The 20,923-nt window shown below is 38.8% G+C and overlaps 1 protein-coding gene across 7 annotated transcripts in view; it reads left to right on the top strand.

Moving 5' to 3' along the window:
- PHKB (phosphorylase kinase regulatory subunit beta) overlaps positions 1 to 20,923 on the top strand; it is a 70,020-nt gene that overhangs the window by 33,986 nt on the left and 15,111 nt on the right. For all 7 annotated transcript variants that reach the window (XM_077786320.1, XM_077786319.1, XM_077786318.1 and 4 more), the window contains 10 exons: positions 3,654 to 3,748; positions 10,699 to 10,754; positions 10,920 to 11,013; positions 14,529 to 14,612; positions 14,801 to 14,905; positions 15,728 to 15,810; positions 15,891 to 15,981; positions 18,318 to 18,379; positions 18,468 to 18,630; positions 19,441 to 19,522. In XM_077786320.1, coding sequence (XP_077642446.1) covers positions 3,654 to 3,748; positions 10,699 to 10,754; positions 10,920 to 11,013; positions 14,529 to 14,612; positions 14,801 to 14,905; positions 15,728 to 15,810; positions 15,891 to 15,981; positions 18,318 to 18,379; positions 18,468 to 18,630; positions 19,441 to 19,522 — 915 coding nt within the window. The remainder of the gene's footprint in view (positions 1 to 3,653; positions 3,749 to 10,698; positions 10,755 to 10,919; positions 11,014 to 14,528; positions 14,613 to 14,800; positions 14,906 to 15,727; positions 15,811 to 15,890; positions 15,982 to 18,317; positions 18,380 to 18,467; positions 18,631 to 19,440; positions 19,523 to 20,923) is intronic.

Consider the following 20,923-nt stretch of genomic DNA (forward strand, 5'->3'; position numbering starts at 1 on the left):
CTGGTACATCGTGACAGACAAAAATTGCTTTGCAGTCTTTTTCTTTTTATGCTGCATACTATAAAGCTTAGTGGAATATTTCATAGAGTACTGAAAATCTAAACGTGATGACAAATTTTTTTTTCTGGTTTTCCTTCTAATTTCCTTTTATTCATGACAGAATATATTAATGTGATACTTTCTGGGTTAACTTATATCAGCTTCACCTGTACAGTGATGTTTGTAAATTATATATAACATGTAATTCAAATTATTGACTACTTAAGCAAGACAAGGTGAAACTTTGAGTAGTTATTTTTACCCTTTTTCAATTGTATGAGCAATTGAATGTGCATGTCAAAGTTTGACCATTGAAGGTTGTTATGGTGAATTTCAGTAACAAACAAACTCTCAGTCTCACTTGGAATGATTTTATAGACTAATGGAAAAAGAATGGTTAATCCAGAAAAATCTTCACAGCTGGGTTTTTTCTTTAGTATTTTTTTCAGGAGAAAGATATATTACTTTATTTTAACATGATCAGCAGTTACCTAGTAATCAGTAGATGGAGTTTTGGAAACCATTTTTCTGTTAACACAGAAAGGAATCAGGCTGTTGGTAATAAAAATGAGAAAAATTGAAGAGGAGTTAAAAAATTCAGCAGTTGGCAAGAACAGTGGATGTATCTTTAGGTATAGAGGGACAGAGTCTGTCTCCACCTGTTTGGTTTTGCTGTATTCCTTGCAAAATTCCTCTTTCAGCCAACACTTCAAAGTAAATGCAAGCAATCTCACTATTAATTAAAAAAATAATTTTTCTTACAAGAATATTAGCCAAGTAATCCTCCAGTGTGTGTGTGTAGGTTGCTGTAGTAGTTCTGCTAGTATTGATCTCGTACTGATATTTGTGTGTTTCTGTACCGGCAGAATGCTGGTTAAATAAGTTCTATTTATAGTTTGCTAGCTGTTGTTTGTGTAACATAAACATTCTTGTGTTTCAGTTCTTTGCTGAACATTCTTACACACTGCTTTTTTATTTTACATATTTTAAAATTTTTTTTCAAAATATTCAAAATTTAGTAATTTTTTCCTGCTTCTCTTGTAGTCCTTGCAAACAGGGTTTGGAGATCTTACAGCAATGTATTCATCAGAGATTGTTATATCAGGAACTCCATTTATTCCTACTAATTTAGAGTTGGTGCATTCGATTCTGCTCCTTACTGGTGAAAACCTACCTGAATAATAATCTTGTCCTTGGTGAAAGCATTTGTGTGTCTTACTTTGCTTGCTGGAGGTTGCTAATTAAGTGGAAGCCTGGGTCCAAATACTTTGATATCTGGGAAGGTATTGGTTTCCCATTTCATTATCCATTCAGAAATCATTGTGTGGCCTCCAGGGTATCAATTAATTTGTGTTTGTTCAGCCTCCTTGCTCCTGCTGTGTAGCCCCTGCCGCTGTCTCTGGGCCTGGGCTCTGCCTCTTGAGGCCCAAATATTTCTAAATGCAGCAACATGAACCTGAGTCAATTCTTACCCTCCCACAGAGGGGCAAACAGAAATAGGGAAGTCAAAATTTTGATCCTGCTTACAAATGCTAAGTAACAGAGGCAGTGAAAGTGCCTGTTGGAGGGCACATTTATGCAGCTGAAAAAATTGTTTGTGAAGGAAAAGAGCATGTGTTTTGCAGGTGGTGATGCTGTTTTTCAGAATTTCCTTCTTGCTTTGGATGAGGAGGCTTGTAAAACCTTTATGTTAGGGTCCCCATTTTGGAGCAAGGGAAAGGAGTCCCAGGTATTCAGCTGTTTCATGCAACTGAAAATTCACTCAGTCTTTTGTTTAGTAGCTCACTTTCCTTTGTTTTTCTTTAGAATTCTTGTATCTTGTTCTATGGATTCAGTGCTGCCTAGAACTAATTTTAGCAATATTTCTATAGATCAAATGGATTAAATCTTGTCAGCTGCTGCTGATGCAGATAGGGAGCTAACAAAGGAATCTGCTTTTGCAGTCCAATACATTTGTATTTTTGATAATGGTGATGAATATTCACTAGCAGTTAGCTTAAGTTTCATATTAGTCTATTGATACAGTTCTTTTAAATATTAAATTATTCCTACCATATATTTTAATTACTGAGCAATGTGAATCAGTGTTAAAACCAGTGGGAATAGAACACACATTCTGGAAACCTCTCTTATTTTTGAGACTATGAGGAAGAGCCCATTGATCTTGAAATCATTTGGTTAATTCATTTTATTTCATTAGCACTACACATAATTCAAGTAGCTTCCATTGTTTTAGCTAGCATAAGAATTCAGTGTGGACTGGAGCTTAGATGAGTGCTTTGCTCAGATCTGCTTTGGTAACTCATGTCAGTCTGTTCATCAGCTGTCCATGGTGATCTTTTGTCATCTGGCTCTGCTCAGCTTCGTGTCCATGGAAGGTGGCCCTGCAGGAGCAGTGCAGAGCCAGGAGCCAGGAGCAGGCTCCTTTCCTGGCTGCAGCCAGGCTGCCTGCTGCCAGCAGGAGCTGAGGACCAGCATCCAGAGCTCTCTGCAGCAGAAGGCTCCAGCAGGGCTTCCCTGTCCTGCCCAGCCAGGGCCCCTCAGTGCTGCCCAGGGTTTGCTCCCCACTGCCCCATCACTCTGAGCTGGCCTAGCCCAGGCAACCTCCAGGCAGGGCAGATTTTGAGTTGTAAGCTGCTGCCTTCATTTATTCCATGGTGTAGTGCTCAGACACATTCTGATCAAGGCAGTGTTGGTTTTCTCTCAGAGATTTGTGCAGCCATGAGTCACTTCTGGTTTAAATTAATACCTTATTCCCTTCTGTTGGGGCTCTTAAGAATAGCTACAAAATTGTTGACTTTGAGATAGAAGAAATGAAAATGTATTGTGACTTACTCTGTGTTAGAAATTAGATCGAGTTTGGACAGTTTCCTGTCAAAATACAATTTTGGCAGGAGAAAGCTTATTTTAAAGGTATAATAGCTCATACTAGATTATAAACCTCTATTCAAGGAATTTGTTGAAAGTTTTTAATAGTGTATTTTTATTGGAGTGCTTTTTCAGGAGAAGGTGAAAATACTGGGGGTTTGGGTTTGGTGGGGTTTTTCCTGCCCATGTAAAAAAACTCCATGTAGAAACTGCTAGATTTCAAATATTTTTAATTAGGTTTTTTCACAATTTCTTCCTGAATTACCCTATTGAGAGGTACCTTTGATATCTCTTGCTCTTTCCAGGATTCCAGTCATGTGATTACCTTGAGATAGAGACTGTCTGTTTTTCTGCAAAGCTAAAGAATTTTTGCTGGTCATTGAGTTTATAGTTAAAGCTCTTGAATGGCTTATGAATGTTTGTTCCATGGTTATGGATTAAGGGCTTTTTAAGTGACTTGTGTTGTGGAGTCTTTTGTCTGCATATAATCTATTAACATATCTTTGTGAGCAAATAAAGGCTTGGGTTTTTATGCTACAGTGCTGTAATTAGCTGTAGCAAGAACAAAGCTTGAGTCATTCATTTTAAAATTAATAGAATTCTGAGTTTTTCAGAATATGCTTTTATAAGTCATTGATCTAAAACAAAGCAGAACCAACTACAACACAAAAGTTGACATGGCTTCTTCACAAAAACCTGCAGAAAGTGCTCAAGTCATTCTATATTTCTATTCTCATTTTTTTCAGCTGATAAATTAGTGAGTCCTAAAGATCTCGACCCTATTGGCCGGTACGTACCTCCCCAGGACCAGCGCAACGTCAGCATGAGGTTCTCAAACCAGGTAAGCATTAGCTTAGTATTGCTATATCTTTATTGAAAAGTTGTCATCTAAGTGCTGTGTATGGTCCTCTAATCTTGCAGCTAAAGTGCAAGGAAAATATTCAATGTGTGTACATTTTCTGAATTGATGGAGGATGGCTCTTTAAAGGAAACTTTATCTTCAGTTTTGAGGAAGTAATGCACATTTGCCTTCAAACTAGGTGATGCAGTCAAAATGGTAGATAAAATATAAGTATAAATAACTGCTAATAAACAGGTATGTGTCTTGAATTTTAAGTTATGTCAGGAAGGCAAGAATGAACCTGCTTTTCTTATTCCATTGCAATATGTTTATATTCCATCCAACTGCAATATGTTTATATTTTTTGTATTTATTGCTCCTAAGAGCTACAAGAATGAGGGGTTTTTTTTTGGTTTTGTTTGTTTTGGTGGTTTTTTTTTTTTTTTTTTGGTATGGTTTATACACCACCCCTGAAGGTATTTAAAAGATGTGCAGATGTGGCATTTAGGGACAGGGTTCAGTGTGGGTTTAGGAGTGCTGGCTCAGTGATTGGACTTGATAACTGTAAAGGCCCTTTAATGATTCTGTGATTCCATGTGCTCCTGTATTTGGATTAAATGCACAGTAGGAATGAGTGACTGGGTATGGGGAATGCTTGAAACATAGTAATTCAAATCTGTAGTGGATGGGACAGCAAGATATGTACATGTCTGTATGTAGGGAACTCCTTTAATTAAAGAGGTAAGAACTGTGTGTATGGAAATGTGTAGCTCAAAGATGTGTTTCAGCCTTTTTATTTCTTGTGTGAGGCATGTATTTGAGAAGTTCCTTGTTCAGCATTGTTAATTTGTTACTGAAGCATAAGAGATGAAGTATTTACCTTAAGATTCACTCCAAGTTCAGAACTGAAGAACGTTTTGCTTGTTCTATCCAAATGCTGCATATCCCCTCAGTTTGCTCCTATTTCCTGTTACCAAGGTAATCCATGTGCCTGGCTGTTGGTTCATTCCTAATGAGACTTTCATTGCCCACAGTGCAGCACTTGCCATGTTCCTATGAGATAATGAAAGTTCAGTGATGTCATTTGTTCTGGTTTCTTTGTTTTACATCATTGGATTATGAATGTGACAGACCCTGGGAGCTGCTGGCCCTTTTGGGGTGCCCTCAAGAGGGGCCTGTGTTGAGTCAGAGTTGCTGCAGCCCATCTGAATCCTCTTGCTTTGGTTCTTCAAACGAGTCAGTTTTAATATGCCACAGCTGAGCACTTGGAAGATGATGAGGCTTTGTTCTAAAGGCACTCTACGACTCATCAGGAAGTATCTTAGTAGAAAAGCATTTTTACTACTATTTGGGGTACCCAGTATGTGATAGGCAGTTTCCAGATCTTCAGAGAGAAATAGCCTCTGCTCCGAGAGCTTCCCAAAAGCAATAATAAATAATGCAATGATAATTCATTTTCTCACGACTTAGACATTAAGGGCCACTTAGTGAGTCACTAAAGAACTTAGTAAAATGCAGCTACCCAGTAAAATTCAGCAATGCAGTAGGAACTTTAAAAGTCAACAGTGTTGAATGTGTTGAGAATAACAGCTGCATTTTGATATTTTACTTCATCTTCAGACAGGGCATGAAGAAGGAAGGAAATTCTGGACATGCCTAGGTCTCCTTATAGCTCTGCTCTTCCCAGTGGTGATACTCCTTTGCCACAGATGACTGTGCATGTGTTTCTTTGATATGTAAATGCCAAAACTATCCAAGATGTGGTACCCAGTGTGGGTTAAAAGGAAGGGATGCCCTTCTGAACTAGTGGGAAATGGAGACTGTGGCATCAGGCCTTTGGCATTGCAGCCTCTGAGCAGCAGTGTAGAAATGTGACCAGAAGGGCTCATGTCCCTGTAAGGTCACCAAGTGCTTCTGGGATTTCTTTGGGATTGTTTGTACTGAAACAGCTGCTGCAGTATTTTGGGTGGTTTTACTGCTACAGTATCAGGACAAAATGTTCCTTCATGCAGATGTCAAATGGGTCATTGTTAAGAGAAGGTTAAAGATGCTCAGACATGACTCAGGAGAGCTGTACCAGCAAAGGTCTTCAAGTTCCAGACAAGAATCTTGAGTTTGGCTTTTTTAATCCACGTTTTGGTTTTGCTTAACCAGTTTGTCTGAATATTTGATAATGCCATTTTATCTAATTGAACTAATTTATGCAAAATCAGTATCAGTATTTGCCTTAAAGTGCAGGAAAAATGACTAAAAATACCATACAAAATGAGAACACAGGACATCTTAATGATGTCTTTAGAAATCAATAGTTTCTTCTCTTTAAAGATGTCTTATCTTTTCCATGTAGCTAAAGAATTATTCGTTAAATTGAACAGAAAACTATTTCCATTTGTATTAAATTTTATTCCTGTAAGCAATAAACAAGGATATGTAAACATTTCAGAGGCCTGTGTATATAAATTTTGTTGTGATACTGTGTTTTGAAAGGAGATGTACCAAAAAGAAGGCTTTTTAAAATTTTATTTGAAGCTCTGTGCTAAGTAAATATTTCTTCAAGAAATGTGTTTTCCATGTAGGCATGTTTTCATTTTGTGGTTGCATTGATTATAAACTCTTAACACATACCACTGAAAAATGTGATTAGTTTAATATATTTGTGGCTTTGGTGCCACTACAAAAACATATCTGATACCCACATAATAGTGTAGATTTCAGCAAGCAATAGAAAGTATTTCAAATATTCCAACCTTAGTTTTACAGCTTAGAAGCATCAATGGTAAAGGTAAATCAATTATGGTAAAGCATCAGTTAGGTAAAGGAAAGTAAGGTAATACAGACCTCCAAAGGTGAAAGTGCTATGAAAACTGTATATGTAACTATGTATAATTAGAGCTGGGAGTGCATCAGAAAATCAGATCAAAGACAGTCTCATTGCTTGTAGAAAACTGAGGTATCAAATGAGCAGTACAGTAAAAACATAATAGCTACTAGTACAATTTTGTCTGTTTATAGTTTGAAGGAAGTGTTTTTTCACCTAATTCAATGTCACAACCTGTTGTTTTCCACTTTGAGGAGGCTGTGTCCATATGTTCTTTCTTGGGGAAGTGCCAGTGTGGTGCTGGAGCAGGGCTGTGTTTGCTGGGCTCAGTCTGTGTTCTAGAGCACACTGAAGTCCAGCAGCAGCCAGAAGGGTTCTTCCTCCTCTGCTCTGCAATCCCAATGGTCAGTGTAGACTCCATTCAGGAGTTCAAAAGAAAGGAATCATCCATGCTGTCTTTACTTTGAAAGGAGATACTGCAGGGAATTCTGGTTCAGGGTGACTCTTTGGAACTGGAGTCCTTAGAAGAGCTTCTTTTGTGACTCCTCTTTACTGCCTCCAGATTCAGGAGAGATTCTAACTCAGTTTGGGTTGTTGCATTCTGTTTTGGAAGGATGTAGTGTAGAAGAGGGCCTGCATGGTGACAATAACATTTGGGAAGTGAGGTAGGGTGGAGGTTTTCTGGAGTTGTTTTGTATTTTACTCACACATGTGAAAGCTGATTTATTGCTGTCTTATGTTTAATTTAATCTTTAACAAAAAAAATCATAATCTGACTAAATTGCCAGAGGAGGATTATTTTATGTTCTGAGTTAAGTTGAAATATGTGTTTAGAGTTACAATTAATTACCTGGATTCTCTGCATGTGATGACTGTATTCTTCTAATGTTTTGCTGTGCAGAGTTAATAATAATTTGAAAAAAATTTCAAGTACTGGGAATTAAGAGTAAAGCCTATTGATGAAGAGAATTGGGAATAGTCAAAATAATAGACTGCTTCTTTTTTTTATTTATTCAGGAAAATAGATAACGTGAAGAAGGAACTAAAATTATTACTTGTAGATAGACTGAGATATTTTAAGATTTTTATGTCTAGGATTAGAACATGTCTAATTTGGATGGAGCCATATTGGATGATTTGTTTTGTCATGTTAATTGTAAACATGTTCTTGCTTTCATTCCATTTAATACAATTGTCTACTACAGTTTAACACAGTTCTACACCTGCCAAATGCTGTTCTAGAATTTGAGGCACATATGTGTGCTGTGTTTGATTTCAGGGGGCTGGTGTGTCTGTGGGCACAGGGTGGTCAGCAGTGGTCAGCACTGCCAGGAGCTCAGTGCCAGTGGGCACAGGGTGGTCAGCAGTGGTCAGCGCTGCCAGGAGCTCAGTGCCAGTGGGCACAGGGTGGTCAGCAGTGGTCAGTGCTGCCAGGAGCTCAGTGCCAGTGGGCACAGGGTGGTCAGCAGTGGTCAGTGCTGCCAGGAGCTCAGTGCCAGTGGGCACAGGGTGGTCAGCAGGGGTCAGTGCTGCCAGGAGCTCAGTGCCAGTGGGCACAGGGTGGTCAGCAGTGGTCAGCGCTGCCAGGAGCTCAGTGCCAGTGGGCACAGGGTGGTCAGCAGGGGTCAGTGCTGCCAGGCAGCCCTGGGACAGTATCTTGTGGCTCAGGAGCAGCCAGGGGTCATGGGGGTGCAGTGCAGTCTGTCCTGTTGTGAGCTGTTCCCATTTCCCTCTCTGGCTCTGTGTGCTCGGGAAGCCCAGTGGGTGCCATTTCCATCAGGGCTCTCCAGTCCTCTGCTCCTTTCTCCCATGCTCTATGAATGGGTTTTTTTCAGAGTTCTGAGGTTTCCTGGCAGTGTAAGCAGAAAGGCACAGTGATAACATCTGTGCAGTGAGAGGCTGATGCTGAGCTGCTTTCTCTGCTTGTGCCAGGGATGGAGTCAGGGATTTTTCCCTTTATCCTACCTCCAGCAGTTTATAACCTTGTTAAAAGCTGGGATTTTTTTTTTTTTTAGTCTCATTTTTGGAGAGGAAGAACAACTAATCAGTCTTTTATCTTGTTCTTCTGAAGTATATTTATCATCTGCACAGCATGCAGAATGCAGCTGAAACCAACCCTTCTGCCAAGGGTCCAAGGTGGCAACACAAGGCAGGAGGGGGAGCCTGGGCAGGGGGGCTGTTCTGGTGTCTTGGGGAGACAGTGATGGATGTGGTGGGAACAATACCTGAGCTGGCCTTGTTAGACAAATGAGAAAGCCAAGACGTTACAATAGAATTTTTAACAAGATTTATTTAGTGAAATATTTAGCAGTTTAATGCTTTTCCATACCTCTTTTTTTAAAATATACATCAAACCGTATATAGTACAATCATCACTGGAAAGGGTGACTTCCTTTTTTTGAGGTCATTAATTGTTATCCTCCAGGCTGTGACATGTCAAATGACAGTAAGAGTAACTTTGTGTGTAATGTTGCAGCAACCCTGTAGTTGTAGTGCAATGATACATTTTTTCCACAATACTTCGGAAGGTCTAGTAGTTTTTCACACAGATTTTGTGTTGTGCCAGGTGTGCTGTACCTGCATTTATGTAGTTCTGGCCTGTGTTGGAACCACCATTTATTGGCTGCTGTAAATGAATCCTGTCCTTGGCTGTGTGTGAGAGGCAGAATTCATGGGTTGTGTACAATTTACAGGCTATGGTCACACAGTCCTGCTCAGTTCTTCATTGAGAGCGTAACAACTGAGTCTTAACTCCAAGACCACTGCCCAGGATAGATCACAGGCTGTCTACAAATCATTAGTCTTGGAAGGGCTCTCTCATTTTCAGATTTGGAGGGGGGTGGGGGGGCTTTTGCTTTTTGTTTTATACACAATGATTATGGCTGAGTTTTGGGTTGAGTTTTCCTACTTTTTGTATAAATACAAGTGATAGCACAATGATCTTATTCTGAGCAGGGAAATCTAATGTCACTTGAACTTCTGACTGTTTAATCTAGTTTCTTTGTACACATACTTTCATCAGAAACTTATTTTATGTGGCAAAAAGTCCAAAATTTTTAGTGCAAATGTAGTGCTGAGAGAATTCGGGGAAAAAGTTACCAAGAATTTCTTCTGCAAATCCCTAAGATCTTTATTGATAGGAAGGCTCACAGCTCACAGCTGCCTGAGCAAGCAAGCGTTCCCTCTGAACTTCTCATTCTAAATCAATGTCTATCCTTCTATCATCACAAAAAGTGCTGTCCTTTTATACAATCGATAGAAGATGTGTTTAACTCTGTCATTCATGTTCTGGTAGTTTCTAGACAAAAGCAGACAAAAGCATTTTGTCAATGAAAATGTGAGCTGCTCTTAGTTGTGTTATTTTACAGTCAGTGAATGCCAGAGTGAACAAGGACTTGAGGGTTGTTCATAGCTCATTCTGCCAGATGTAGCAAAGGTGAATTGCCAGATTGAGACCCAGGGAGTCAAGTCAATGATTTCACTCAACATGTTGAATTCATGCCTATTTGCATGGTTTCCTGATGTAAAATACTGGTATTTATTTCAAGCATGAAATGTCTGTGTAATAAACAGTGCAAGGAAATGCAGCTGTCTCCAGTAAAATGTAGTATGTCTTTCATGTCACTAGAGAGTTGTGTGATGACAATTTTTCAGAGTAAAGATTTGAAATCATCAGGCCATTACTTCTAAGTGAATTTTATTGTTTACCCAAAAAGCTGAATAATTTCACTCTTTACAAAAATATGTATCAAAACATTAGGTTATATCAGGTATATAGGTGATATATTGATTGGATAAATTCTAAATTTTTGTACAAAATAAAATGTTTTCCCTATGTAGTTCTTCTTAATTAAAGAACCCCCCAAATTAATCCAAACAGTGTAATGGTTACCAGAAATCTGTTTATTACTAAGTCTCCAAAATGTCTCTTGCAGAGTATTATTGGTAGGACAAGCTTCCTGTAGTCATAGGATTTATAAATCTTTCAATTTGCTCACACCATAAGAAAAAGTAATGCAGACAGTGCTGTCATAGTTGTGGATTGTTTGAATAACCATTGTCCTTGGTCATGCTATAGTGAATAAAATCTTTAGGTAGCAATGCCAGTAATGATTTTGTCATTATTTTGCAGGGTCCTTTAGAAAATGATTTGGTGGTACATGTGGCCCTGATAGCAGAAAGCCAGCGGTATGTATTTACTTCTGTTGAGTACCTATGAATTAAGGAAGGGTTGAACAATGTATCTGAAATGGTGTAGAATAAAATGCTGCTACTTGTATTCATCTGCTGCCAAGAGAATTATTAACACTATTCTTTGATTTGTCATTACATGTATCTGTATTTCATTTGTAGCCTGCAAGTTTTTCTGAACACATATGGAATCCAAACTCAGACCCCCCAGCAGGTGGAACCAATTCAGATATGGGCTCAGAAAGAACTTGTCAAAGTAAGGAATTCTGCATTTAAAATTATTTATCCATCTGTATATTTCTTTTGTAAAAAACAATGATTTATATCAAGCTATTAGTCTTGTATCTAACAGCCCCAAGCTGTTATCTACATATTTTTGTCCTCCTAATGCAGTTGCAAGGTGTGCTGGCACTGGAAGTTACAGATGTCTGCAGCTTTCAGGGCAATGTAGGAGCCCACATGTTCTGTATTATCTGATTAGCCTTATTGCCTGAGCCACTTTCAAAGTATAATGAATGAATAATAAAATTTTAATAGCATTAGTAGCTTGGTAAACTGAATAAATCTTGATGGATAAACAAGCACATGAGCAATAGTCAAAGAAATTGATTAAGGCAGTAGGCATAAACCATCATAGGATTTGATAGTGCAGCCTCTGTAACAGGCAATATCCACATCTCTGTCACTGTTTTCCCTTGGATTGACTATATCCAGGAGGTTTTGGGTTTGCAATCCTTTTTGGTTTACCTCTTTAGCTGTTCTCATTTAACATGCCACAGTTAGAAATTACTGGGATGAAGGATCATCTTCAGCATGCCCTTTCATCCTCCCTGAAGGCTCTGTTTTCTACTGGGGCAAGGAGTCTCCTGAGGGACAGGCACATCCTTCCAGGCCTAGGCTGGCCCTGCTAGCCCTGGTTGTAGATCAGACACAAAGCTCCTGTCTGACCCTGTGTAGTGCAAATGGTCTCACAGAGAGTGATGAATGTCTGGGGCAGTGCAGTGACAAATTCTGTTTGTCAGCCCCGAGGTCCCAGCTGTAGAACAGATCACTGTGTAGGGCTCTCCTTCAGAAATCAGGTCACATAGCCAATGCCATGATCTGTATCAGCAGTCTAGAGGACACAAGAAAAAAAGTAAACCCAAAAATAGAGAATATAGCAACATCTTCTGGGTTTCTTAAGTTTGTGAGGATGAAGGATGTGCTAAACCTGGCTGTGGCTTATTCAGAAAAATGCTTACTCCAAATAATGGCTGCCACTAACACCTGAGAAGGACTAAAACAGAGAGAGGAGAAAAATCCGTATTTCCATTCTTCCTTGTTCATTTCTGAACCCATTTTTACTCAGCTTTCATGATAATATATTCCAAAATGTTCTTTGTCTGTATCTGTCCTGAAATTCTGTACTGAAACTTTGGTTTAACAAAGGAATACTCCATAACTTTACTATAGAGGTATATATTGTCTCTCTGTCATCTATCACTTACTTGGTTCCCCAGACAAAAAGATGAGACCTTCATTAAGTTTTATTTTTATCAATTAAATTCCTATCAATGAAAGTCTGTGTTAGGATTTATTTTTCTAAAGCTGTTGAGACATCTGGCAATTCTGACACTTCCTTTATCCTTATGATTGGTAAGTACAGTTGCCTCATCAAAACTTAATTTTTAAAGGAGTGCCATGAAAATATTAATTCACCTGGTACAAAACCTCTTCCTAATGGACTTCTAATAGAGGCTCTGCCAGAGCTGTGAAGAGAGTATTTGGGGTGTTATGAGAACTTGGGTTTGATCTTAAGCTTATGCCAATAACCAAAATGAACCAAAAAGCAAACAAACAAAAGCTGCTGGTAGTATCTGTCATTCTTTGAGGGGAAAGGAAGCCAACAATGGAACAATCAATGTATTTTGGGGAATGGAAAGTAGATCCATGGAAAAGATGGATCTCAATGTTTCCTGCTCTGATTCTGTCAGTTCTAAGGAGTATTTAATTTAATCAGAAACTTTTAAACTGCTCTAGTAGCCCATGATAACAGTTTAAATCTCTAGACTTATTAACATGCATGTGTCCAAAAAAGTGCTGTAAAACAAATGGATGGGGATTGAAAGTAGAACTTGAAGTCAGGTAAAGATATCCACAAAGTGGGGGCAGTGGGGAAAAGAAAAAAAAAAAAAAGAGAAGGAAGAGATACACAATAAAATGGGACAAAATACACGTAATACATAAGAAAAAAAGTACATCTGGAGTGGAAGTACAGCAGAGGAGAGGAGCAGAACACCCCTGGGCATGGACTGAGAGGAGGAGAGGGAGCACAGAAACAGATGGTGTGCAAGACCACTGCATTTTGGGTCATGCTCATAAATCAACCCAACAGCCCAGTCTGCTTTCACAGCCATTTCTTGCTATTAGCAGCTTAATAATCCACAATTGAAGGGCTTTTTAATAAAAAAACCCAAAGGTACTTGGAGCAGCTGGACTTGAATGAATTATGCCTGGTGCTGCATCTGAGCTTTGATTGTAACACCAGGATGGAGAACTCTCACTAGAAGAGGAAACTGCTTTAGTAGCCTGTGTGTCAACATGGGGCCTCAAGCTAGAGAGTCCTCAAGGAAACAGACAATATTACAATGCTAATGCAGTTCTGCTTTTGTTAAGAAAGCATTTCATGTTCTGCATTCCAGCAAAATGGAGGTCCTCTTAGTATTAAATGAAGGTCCTTTTAGTATTAAATGGCCCTGGCTACTGCCATTCTTCCAGTCTCTCTTACTTAGACAAACAGAAGTTCAGCATTGTTTGGCTTTGTTATGCACAGATGGGTTATTGAAGGCTATCAGTGTTCTGATGGTTCCATCCTTCCCCACTTGAATACAGTTCCTTATTCTGGATGAACTGGTCATGTAGGTAATTCTGTTTATTTTCTTTTTTAAATAGCTCTTGGTACTAATGCAGAAACATGGGCAGGATCAGGAAGACCCCAAGCTGACAGCAATAGAAAGCCATTGAGTGTAATGTTTGTTCAAGTGTTTGCTTTCATTTGCTTCTGAATTATCTTTCTATAACACAAAGAAAGATTGAACTTAAGAAAATGTTCAGAATTCTGAATATTCTGCAGTAATGGTGGGTTCCTTACCTAAAACAGGCCAAGTAAAGAAAAATGACATCTTTCAGTCAGGTATAACTGATACATATATACTGTATTGCTCACAGATTAGTTGATTCATTGTTTTCCTATAGTTTCATACTCATACAATGTAATAAGTGAATATTATTTTTGCAAAATTGTATCAGCTGAATGATAGGCATACATAACTCTAATAAGAATCAAGCTTTGAATAATGAGATAATTCCCTCTCGCTTGTGTTGCTAATGCATTCATTTTACAGATTGGTACAAAGATCTTTTAAGGGTTCCTATATTACTCTTTTACTTTTGTATCCACTCTAGAAAAGCATTGCAAAAGGCAAATTTGGCTAGTCAATAAATGCAAATGATCCTTTAAAAATTATTTCAATAAGCAATTTGAAAAACCAATAAATATTTTACTTACATAGAATGGAAAAGTAATAGCAGCAAGAAGTTAAAAAGAAGACAATATAGGAAACAACAAGTATTTTTTAGAAAACCCAACACTGAATAGCATTAACAGCCACATTTTCTGAATAATTTCCTTATCAAAGCAGACTGTACACAGGCTTCTTTGTGAGATGTGGCAGGAGCATGAGAAAGGCTGGTATCTAGGTTTTTATCAGTTTTCATGATTCTTTCTCACAGGCTTACTTCCATTTGGGAGTCAATGAGAAACTGGGATTATCTGGAAGACCAGACAGACCCATAGGATGCCTTGGAACATCAAAGGTTGTTACAAGAAAAGTTTATATTCTCATTATTAATAAATATTTCAGATAAATATTTAGTCTGTGTGATTTTAACTAGAATTGAAATCTAATGTTATTTTATGCATATTTAATGACTTTCAAGTCCTTATATTTGGTTCTGATGAATGTTTTAAAGAAAAGATTAATGGAAGTTTTCTCTCTCAACAGATTTATCGAATACTAGGGAAGACTGTAGTTTGCTACTCGATCATTTTTGATCTCAGTGATTTCTACATGTCTCAGGATGTTATGATGTTGATTGATGACATTAAGGTATTTGTAACTTTTCATTTGAGTAACTGACAAAAATAGTCTGTAGAAGAGTAAACTGTGCATTCTGATAAAACAGAAGACTGAAAGGGAAACACAGTACAGTGTGTATTATTATAATACAAACATAAACTTGCAGCTAAAAAGTGTATTGAGACAAATATCCTGTCAGCCCAATACGAGTTTTAGTAGTATCTCTCTGTGACAAAAAAACTGCCCCCAAAGTGACTGGGAATGCTGTAGGGCATCAAGCAAATTATCATTTGTTTCTTTGGGAGAACAAATGTTCTTGGCTGAAAAAAAGGAACAAGACTGGTGTTTACAGAAGATATGAAAGCCTTACCTGGAGGAAACACTACTTGATTTTGCACAACTATTAAAACCTGCCTCTCTTCCTTGCCTGTAAGGTTGGCAGCAGTGCAGAGCCCACCCACCATGTGCCCTGGGCTTGGAGCATCAATGTCAGTGCACAGAAAGTGGCCCTGGTGCTTCCATCCCAGTGGCTGGGATTCAAGCCCTGGACACACATTTTCTAGGTCATTGCCTGTGTTTAGAATGCTGCACTGTTTTATGCTTTGCTCCATGATCCATACATTTACTTAGGACTATTTTCAGAACTCTTAGGAAATATCAGGGCTTGAGAGTAACTTGTGCCTGTTGCAGAAATCTGTTGTTGCTTTAGTAGCCGAGGTGTTTTTAAGCTGTTGGGGTTATCAGGGGTCTAGGTGCTCTGCTGTCTAGAACAGGAACAGGAGACTTGTGTGCTGTGGTAGGCTGTGCTTGTTGTGTTTGGGATGTTTTGTGACTGATGTTCCTCTTGCCCAGAACGCCCTGCAGTTCATTAAGCAGTACTGGAAAATGCACGGCCGGCCCCTGTTCGTTGTGCTGATCCGGGAAGACAACATCAGGTAGGGAGAGAGAAAAGCAGGTTTTGCATAGTGGGGTTTACCTGAGTGCAAGATTAATGGAGTTCTGTTTCATATTTCAGAGGGAGCAGATTCAGCCCCATATTAGATATGCTGGCAGCCTTTAGAAAGGGACTTGTTGGAGGAGTGAAGGTTCGTGTTGACAGAGTACAGGTAAGGTGTTGCTTCTGACTGGTGTTCTTACCTCCTCGTACTGGTACGTGTATTCTTACCACTTTTGGGGTTTATGTGACTTCTGATTTTATTTAATTTCATAAAAGTAAGGAGTCAAGACTCAAAATATTTGGTACTTTCAAAAAAGAGGTGCCATTTGTTTAAACTGAAACATGGGTTTATTTTAATTCCTTTTGATGAGTTTTGAAAGTCATAATCATCACAGAGGATTTTCAGAAGGGAAAGTGGTCTTTTTTGTTAGACAATCTTGTGAAATTACTACCAAAGGATAAAGCCGTGGTGTCAAGCGCTGAGGGATTTCTTTTGATTAGGTAATCACAGAGGGGGAAAAAAGGTGCTTCACATATATTAAAATTCTTACAAGAACTAAGATCTTTACTGTTTGAATGAATCTTAAAGCACGAACATTTTTCATGAAAATGTGAAAATTACCAAGGCAGGTGCTGATTTTACATACTCCTATGTGGTAGTTAATCTTAGTTTACACCTGTTGAACTATTCTTTTTTTATAAGAGAGAAGACTAAAGACAGACTAATGACTTCTTGTTCCCTAGATGATCATTAATTTGTAGAAGAGCTGGGTCAGGAAAAGAAATGCTTCTAGCTGTGATAGTTTAAGATATCCTTGGAATCGTTAAGTGTTTATGTATTTCTCCTGCTCACATGTAGGTCATGTAGTCTTTCCTGGTACCACTGACTCTTCCTAGAGCAAATGCCATTACTGCCCATGGAAAACCTTTCATTTGGCTACAGGGTTGTTGTCATTGTGGTTTGGTTTGTTTGTTGTTTTTTTGGCTTTTTGGTGGTTTTTTTTTTTTTTTTTTTCTTAATTTAACTGAAATTACTTTCTTGCCTTGCAAGAAAGATTCATCAGACAAGAAATTTCTCTGTCTACCTGTGTCCTTATTCAACCTTCTGGAAAGATTCTTTTTCTAATATAAAAAGTAAGGACTTGTTTTAAAGGGTTTAAGATGGTGATAGTCACTACTTTACTTGTTAGCCATTAAAAAGAGCACATGGGAAGACTACAAAGAAATGTTTGTCTGACTTGAAGGCCAGTGGAGATGTTGGTGGGTGCCTTTCCTGCTGGGACACCCTGTGCCTGCTCCAGCAGCTGAGTTGGAATCTCTGTCTCACTGCACAGTTGGCACATTTTATTACCAGTTTTGTTTCATTATAGGGGAGGATTTGGGAAAAAAACAAGGGACATGTCTAGTTCCTGGTGTTTTCTTGAATAATTCATTTATTCAAACAAAATATATATTGATCTTTGTCAGTTGCATTCAGCTGCTTCATTTAGGTGCACATGTTAAACATGCCTAAGAGAGAATGTGGATCTCTAATTGGGTGAAGGCTCTTTTTTTTGATGTAAAATATACCAAATCTGATTTAATTTAAAAATTTGTGTGCTCAGAAGTTTTGTAGCTCTTTTCTTATTTTCACCTTCATTGTCATCATATGTTCAAGCAGATGTGCAAGGCAAAGAATGAATGGCACCAGTAATAAAAAGCAAAGCAGAGTTTTTATATTCTGTCATCTCAGAGTGTAACAGATCAATGTTTTACTGCAACTCATGTACAATGAAAATGGAATATAAAAGTCCACGAAACACACTCAGTTTTATTTAGCTAATGAGGACCATCAAAAGCAGTCTTAAAAATGCTGTAGTACAATACATCTCCTCTTGCAGTAGGTAAATGGGGAATTCCTATAAATTCTGAGTGAATGAATTGTAATGTCTACATCAGATAAATGCTGCACTGAATTTCAGCTATGTAATATTTTGAGATGCAAGTATTGGTAAGCTGCATTTGATGTGCAAACTTAGGTCAGGCATGCTTGGATTAGGGAATGAATACAGAGTGGCAATGCTCTTTGTAGTGTTTGCCTGAAACATCAGTGAGGCTGACAGGAAAACTTCCTGGCCTTCAGCCATCCCTGGAATAATGAGCATTTGGATCCAGAACATGGGGACTGTGCAGGACTCTGAGGAATGCAAATCTTCAGTCTCAAGTGTTTTCATCAGCCCTGCCTTTGGAGGGTGGGCAGTGCTTGATGAAGCTGGACAGGGCAAAAGAACAATGGAACAGAGCAAAAAAGAGACAGCAGCCCCAAGAGACTCCTGCTGCCTTAAGCTGTCTTTTTCCTAATGAAAGAGCAAAAATACTCTGGAAGTGTAAAGTGTTTGGAACTGTAGATAAACAAACTACTTTCTCAGTGGAAACCACCAGTATGTATGGCAACATACTGAGATTAAAAGACAGCTATATAGTTATGTACATATTTTAAAATTTGTTTTAAATTTTTCATTGCAGACATTAATATCTGGAGCAGTTGTTGAACAACTGGACTTCCTAAGCATCACTGAAACGGAAGAGTAAGGCTATGTGTAAATAGTAGTGATGAATTATGTGATTATTAGAATATTTTCTGAACCATGAAGAAATTAAATACTTATTTTTCAGGGCTCCTGTATTTAAGAGTTTGGAGGAGCTGGATCTTCCAAAACATTCAAAAGTCAAGAGACAATCTAGTACTCCCAATGCTTCTGAACTTGAGCAGCAACCAGATGTAAATATTAATGACTGGAAAAACAAGTCAACATATGAGATCCTGCAGAAACTTAATGTAAGGAAACTTGATAAAAGTACAGTGTAACTTCATTCTCATGAAATAAGAAATTCTGTGCTGATACTCTTTTTACCAGCAGCCCACTTAGATCAGCATGATCAGTGTTGGGACACAGCTAATAACAAGAAATATCTGATATTCCTCTCCCTACTCAGGGAATCCTCCTCTCTATCTTATCACAGAGCTTCCTGGCCCTTCATGTGTAACTGTTGGCTCTCAGTTCTCCCAGCTGCCCCAATCATCCTTGGTGCCAAGTGACCATCTGAGAGGGATCCATTTGCAGGTGTCCTAAGAAAAGATATTTTATTGACAAACTGCAAGTCAACAGACTTGAGCAGTGGGTATTCACTTGGATGGACTGGGAAGTTCTTGATGGCCTCAAGGGATAGTTCCAATCTGCCACTTTTCCTCTAGCTAGAGGAAAACTACCAGTAACTGTTCTATATCTAGTGCTGATACAAACACACCAAGTGTTCTCCTTGGTTCCTTACTTCAGTACAAGCATTTCTGCTGTAAATTAAAGGACCTGAGAACAAAAAATCAGGAAAGTTTTCCAAGGTCAAATTATTACAGCTTAATATGATCCATGAGAAGCCTCTGCAAGCAGCAGTGACAAGGATACAGCATACACATGTATGGAATAGTTGTAAAATCCCCTTGAAAACAAAAGATGTATACTTTTCCTTAAACAAAAAATAAGATCAAGCCCTTTGGTTTCACCTGAAATTTTTAATAGCTCTTATAGATTTGCTTCAGTGACAATCTGAAGGCTGTTTATGGTTCTGTTGTTGCTGTTTTTTATTTAAGGACTGCAGTTGTCTGGCAAGTCAAGTGTTACTCTCAAGTATTTTGCTTAAAAGGGAAGGGCCGAATTTTATCACCAAGGAAGGTAAGAGCTGCTTCCATTTTATTGTTCTGAGCAAGCAGCTGTATGTTTAGTTGCAATGAGCATGAATAATAGCTGTGCATGCCAGCAGTTGTGGAGCTCTTTTCTCTGCCATTTAGAGCAATTTCTGCATTAAATAGGAGATGCAAATTGATGATGTGGTGGGGAATGAGTTGCTTTTAGATTGTTTGTAGGCCAGTGCTGTATCTGGTTGTAATTTTGAATGCATAGATTAGAAAAATATACTGGATTTGACCTTACAAAGAAAACAGAAACAAAAGACAAGTCTAAATGTCTGGTATGAGGCTTTATACTGAATTTTTATTCTGCTTTGATGTAATCCTACTTCAATTCAATGTATCTGTGAAGCTCTGGCTTTGTATTATGGCTTTGTTTTAGAGCACAGGGTCTAAATTCTGTAATATAATTCTGAAAAGGCTACTGAGGCTTTGGGATTTTTTTTGTGCAAAGTTTGGTGTTTTGCCTTTTTTTCCAAAGATTGCTTTTTAGTTGCCTTTTTATATATGACTCCTCAGAAAAAGAGGGCTATTCAAATCAAATAATATACTCTTAGTTACTCATCAAGCAGTGGGACTTCCCACCTCATGTTACGGAGCCTGCTTCTTAATTTTGGTATGAGATTGCTGGTTCATGTGGAGAAGAGCTGTCATGTTGACAAAAACATACATTCTATCTGTATTGCTATGTTAAAAAGATCATAGAATCTGTAGGATATTCTGAGTTGGAAGGGAGCCACAAGGATCATCATCCTTCACAGGACATCCCAGAAATCCCCCCATGTGCCTGAGAGCTTCCTGAGCTCTGTCAGGTTTGGTGCTATGGCCACTGCCCTGGAGAGCCTGTTCAGTGCCCAGCCACCCTCTGGTGAGGAACCTTTTCCTGATATCCAACCTGAACCTCCCCTGACACAGCTCCAGCCATCTCCTCGAGTCCTGTCATTGGTCAGCAGTGAGGAGATCTGGTCCTGCCCCTCTGCTGCCCTGGTGAGGATGTTGCAGACCCCAGTGAGGTCTCTCCTCAGTCTCCTCTGCTCTGGGCTCAACAAGCCAAGCCACCTCAGCCACTCCTCACATGGCTTCCCTGCTAAATCCTTCACCATCTTCCTGTGCCTCCTTTGGATACTTCCTAATGTCTTTCTATCTTTCTTCTGTTGTGGTGCCCGAAACTGCACACAGGACTGGACAACCACCTCAAGTGGAATAAAACACATTGGCTGATAACCCAATGCATTGTTGCAATATGCACATTAGGCCCATAGAGACTCTGAAGTGGCCTTTTCCAGCAGTTACCTGTAGTGTTGTGGGGCTTTGGGAGCCTCAGGAGCTTTCTTTAGTCTTTTGTAGGTTGTGTTCTTTGTTCTAGAAACAGGGCAGATTCCTTAAC

This window comes from Lonchura striata, chromosome 13 (genome assembly GCF_046129695.1).
Source record: "Lonchura striata isolate bLonStr1 chromosome 13, bLonStr1.mat, whole genome shotgun sequence".
NCBI lineage: Eukaryota > Metazoa > Chordata > Aves > Passeriformes > Estrildidae > Lonchura > Lonchura striata.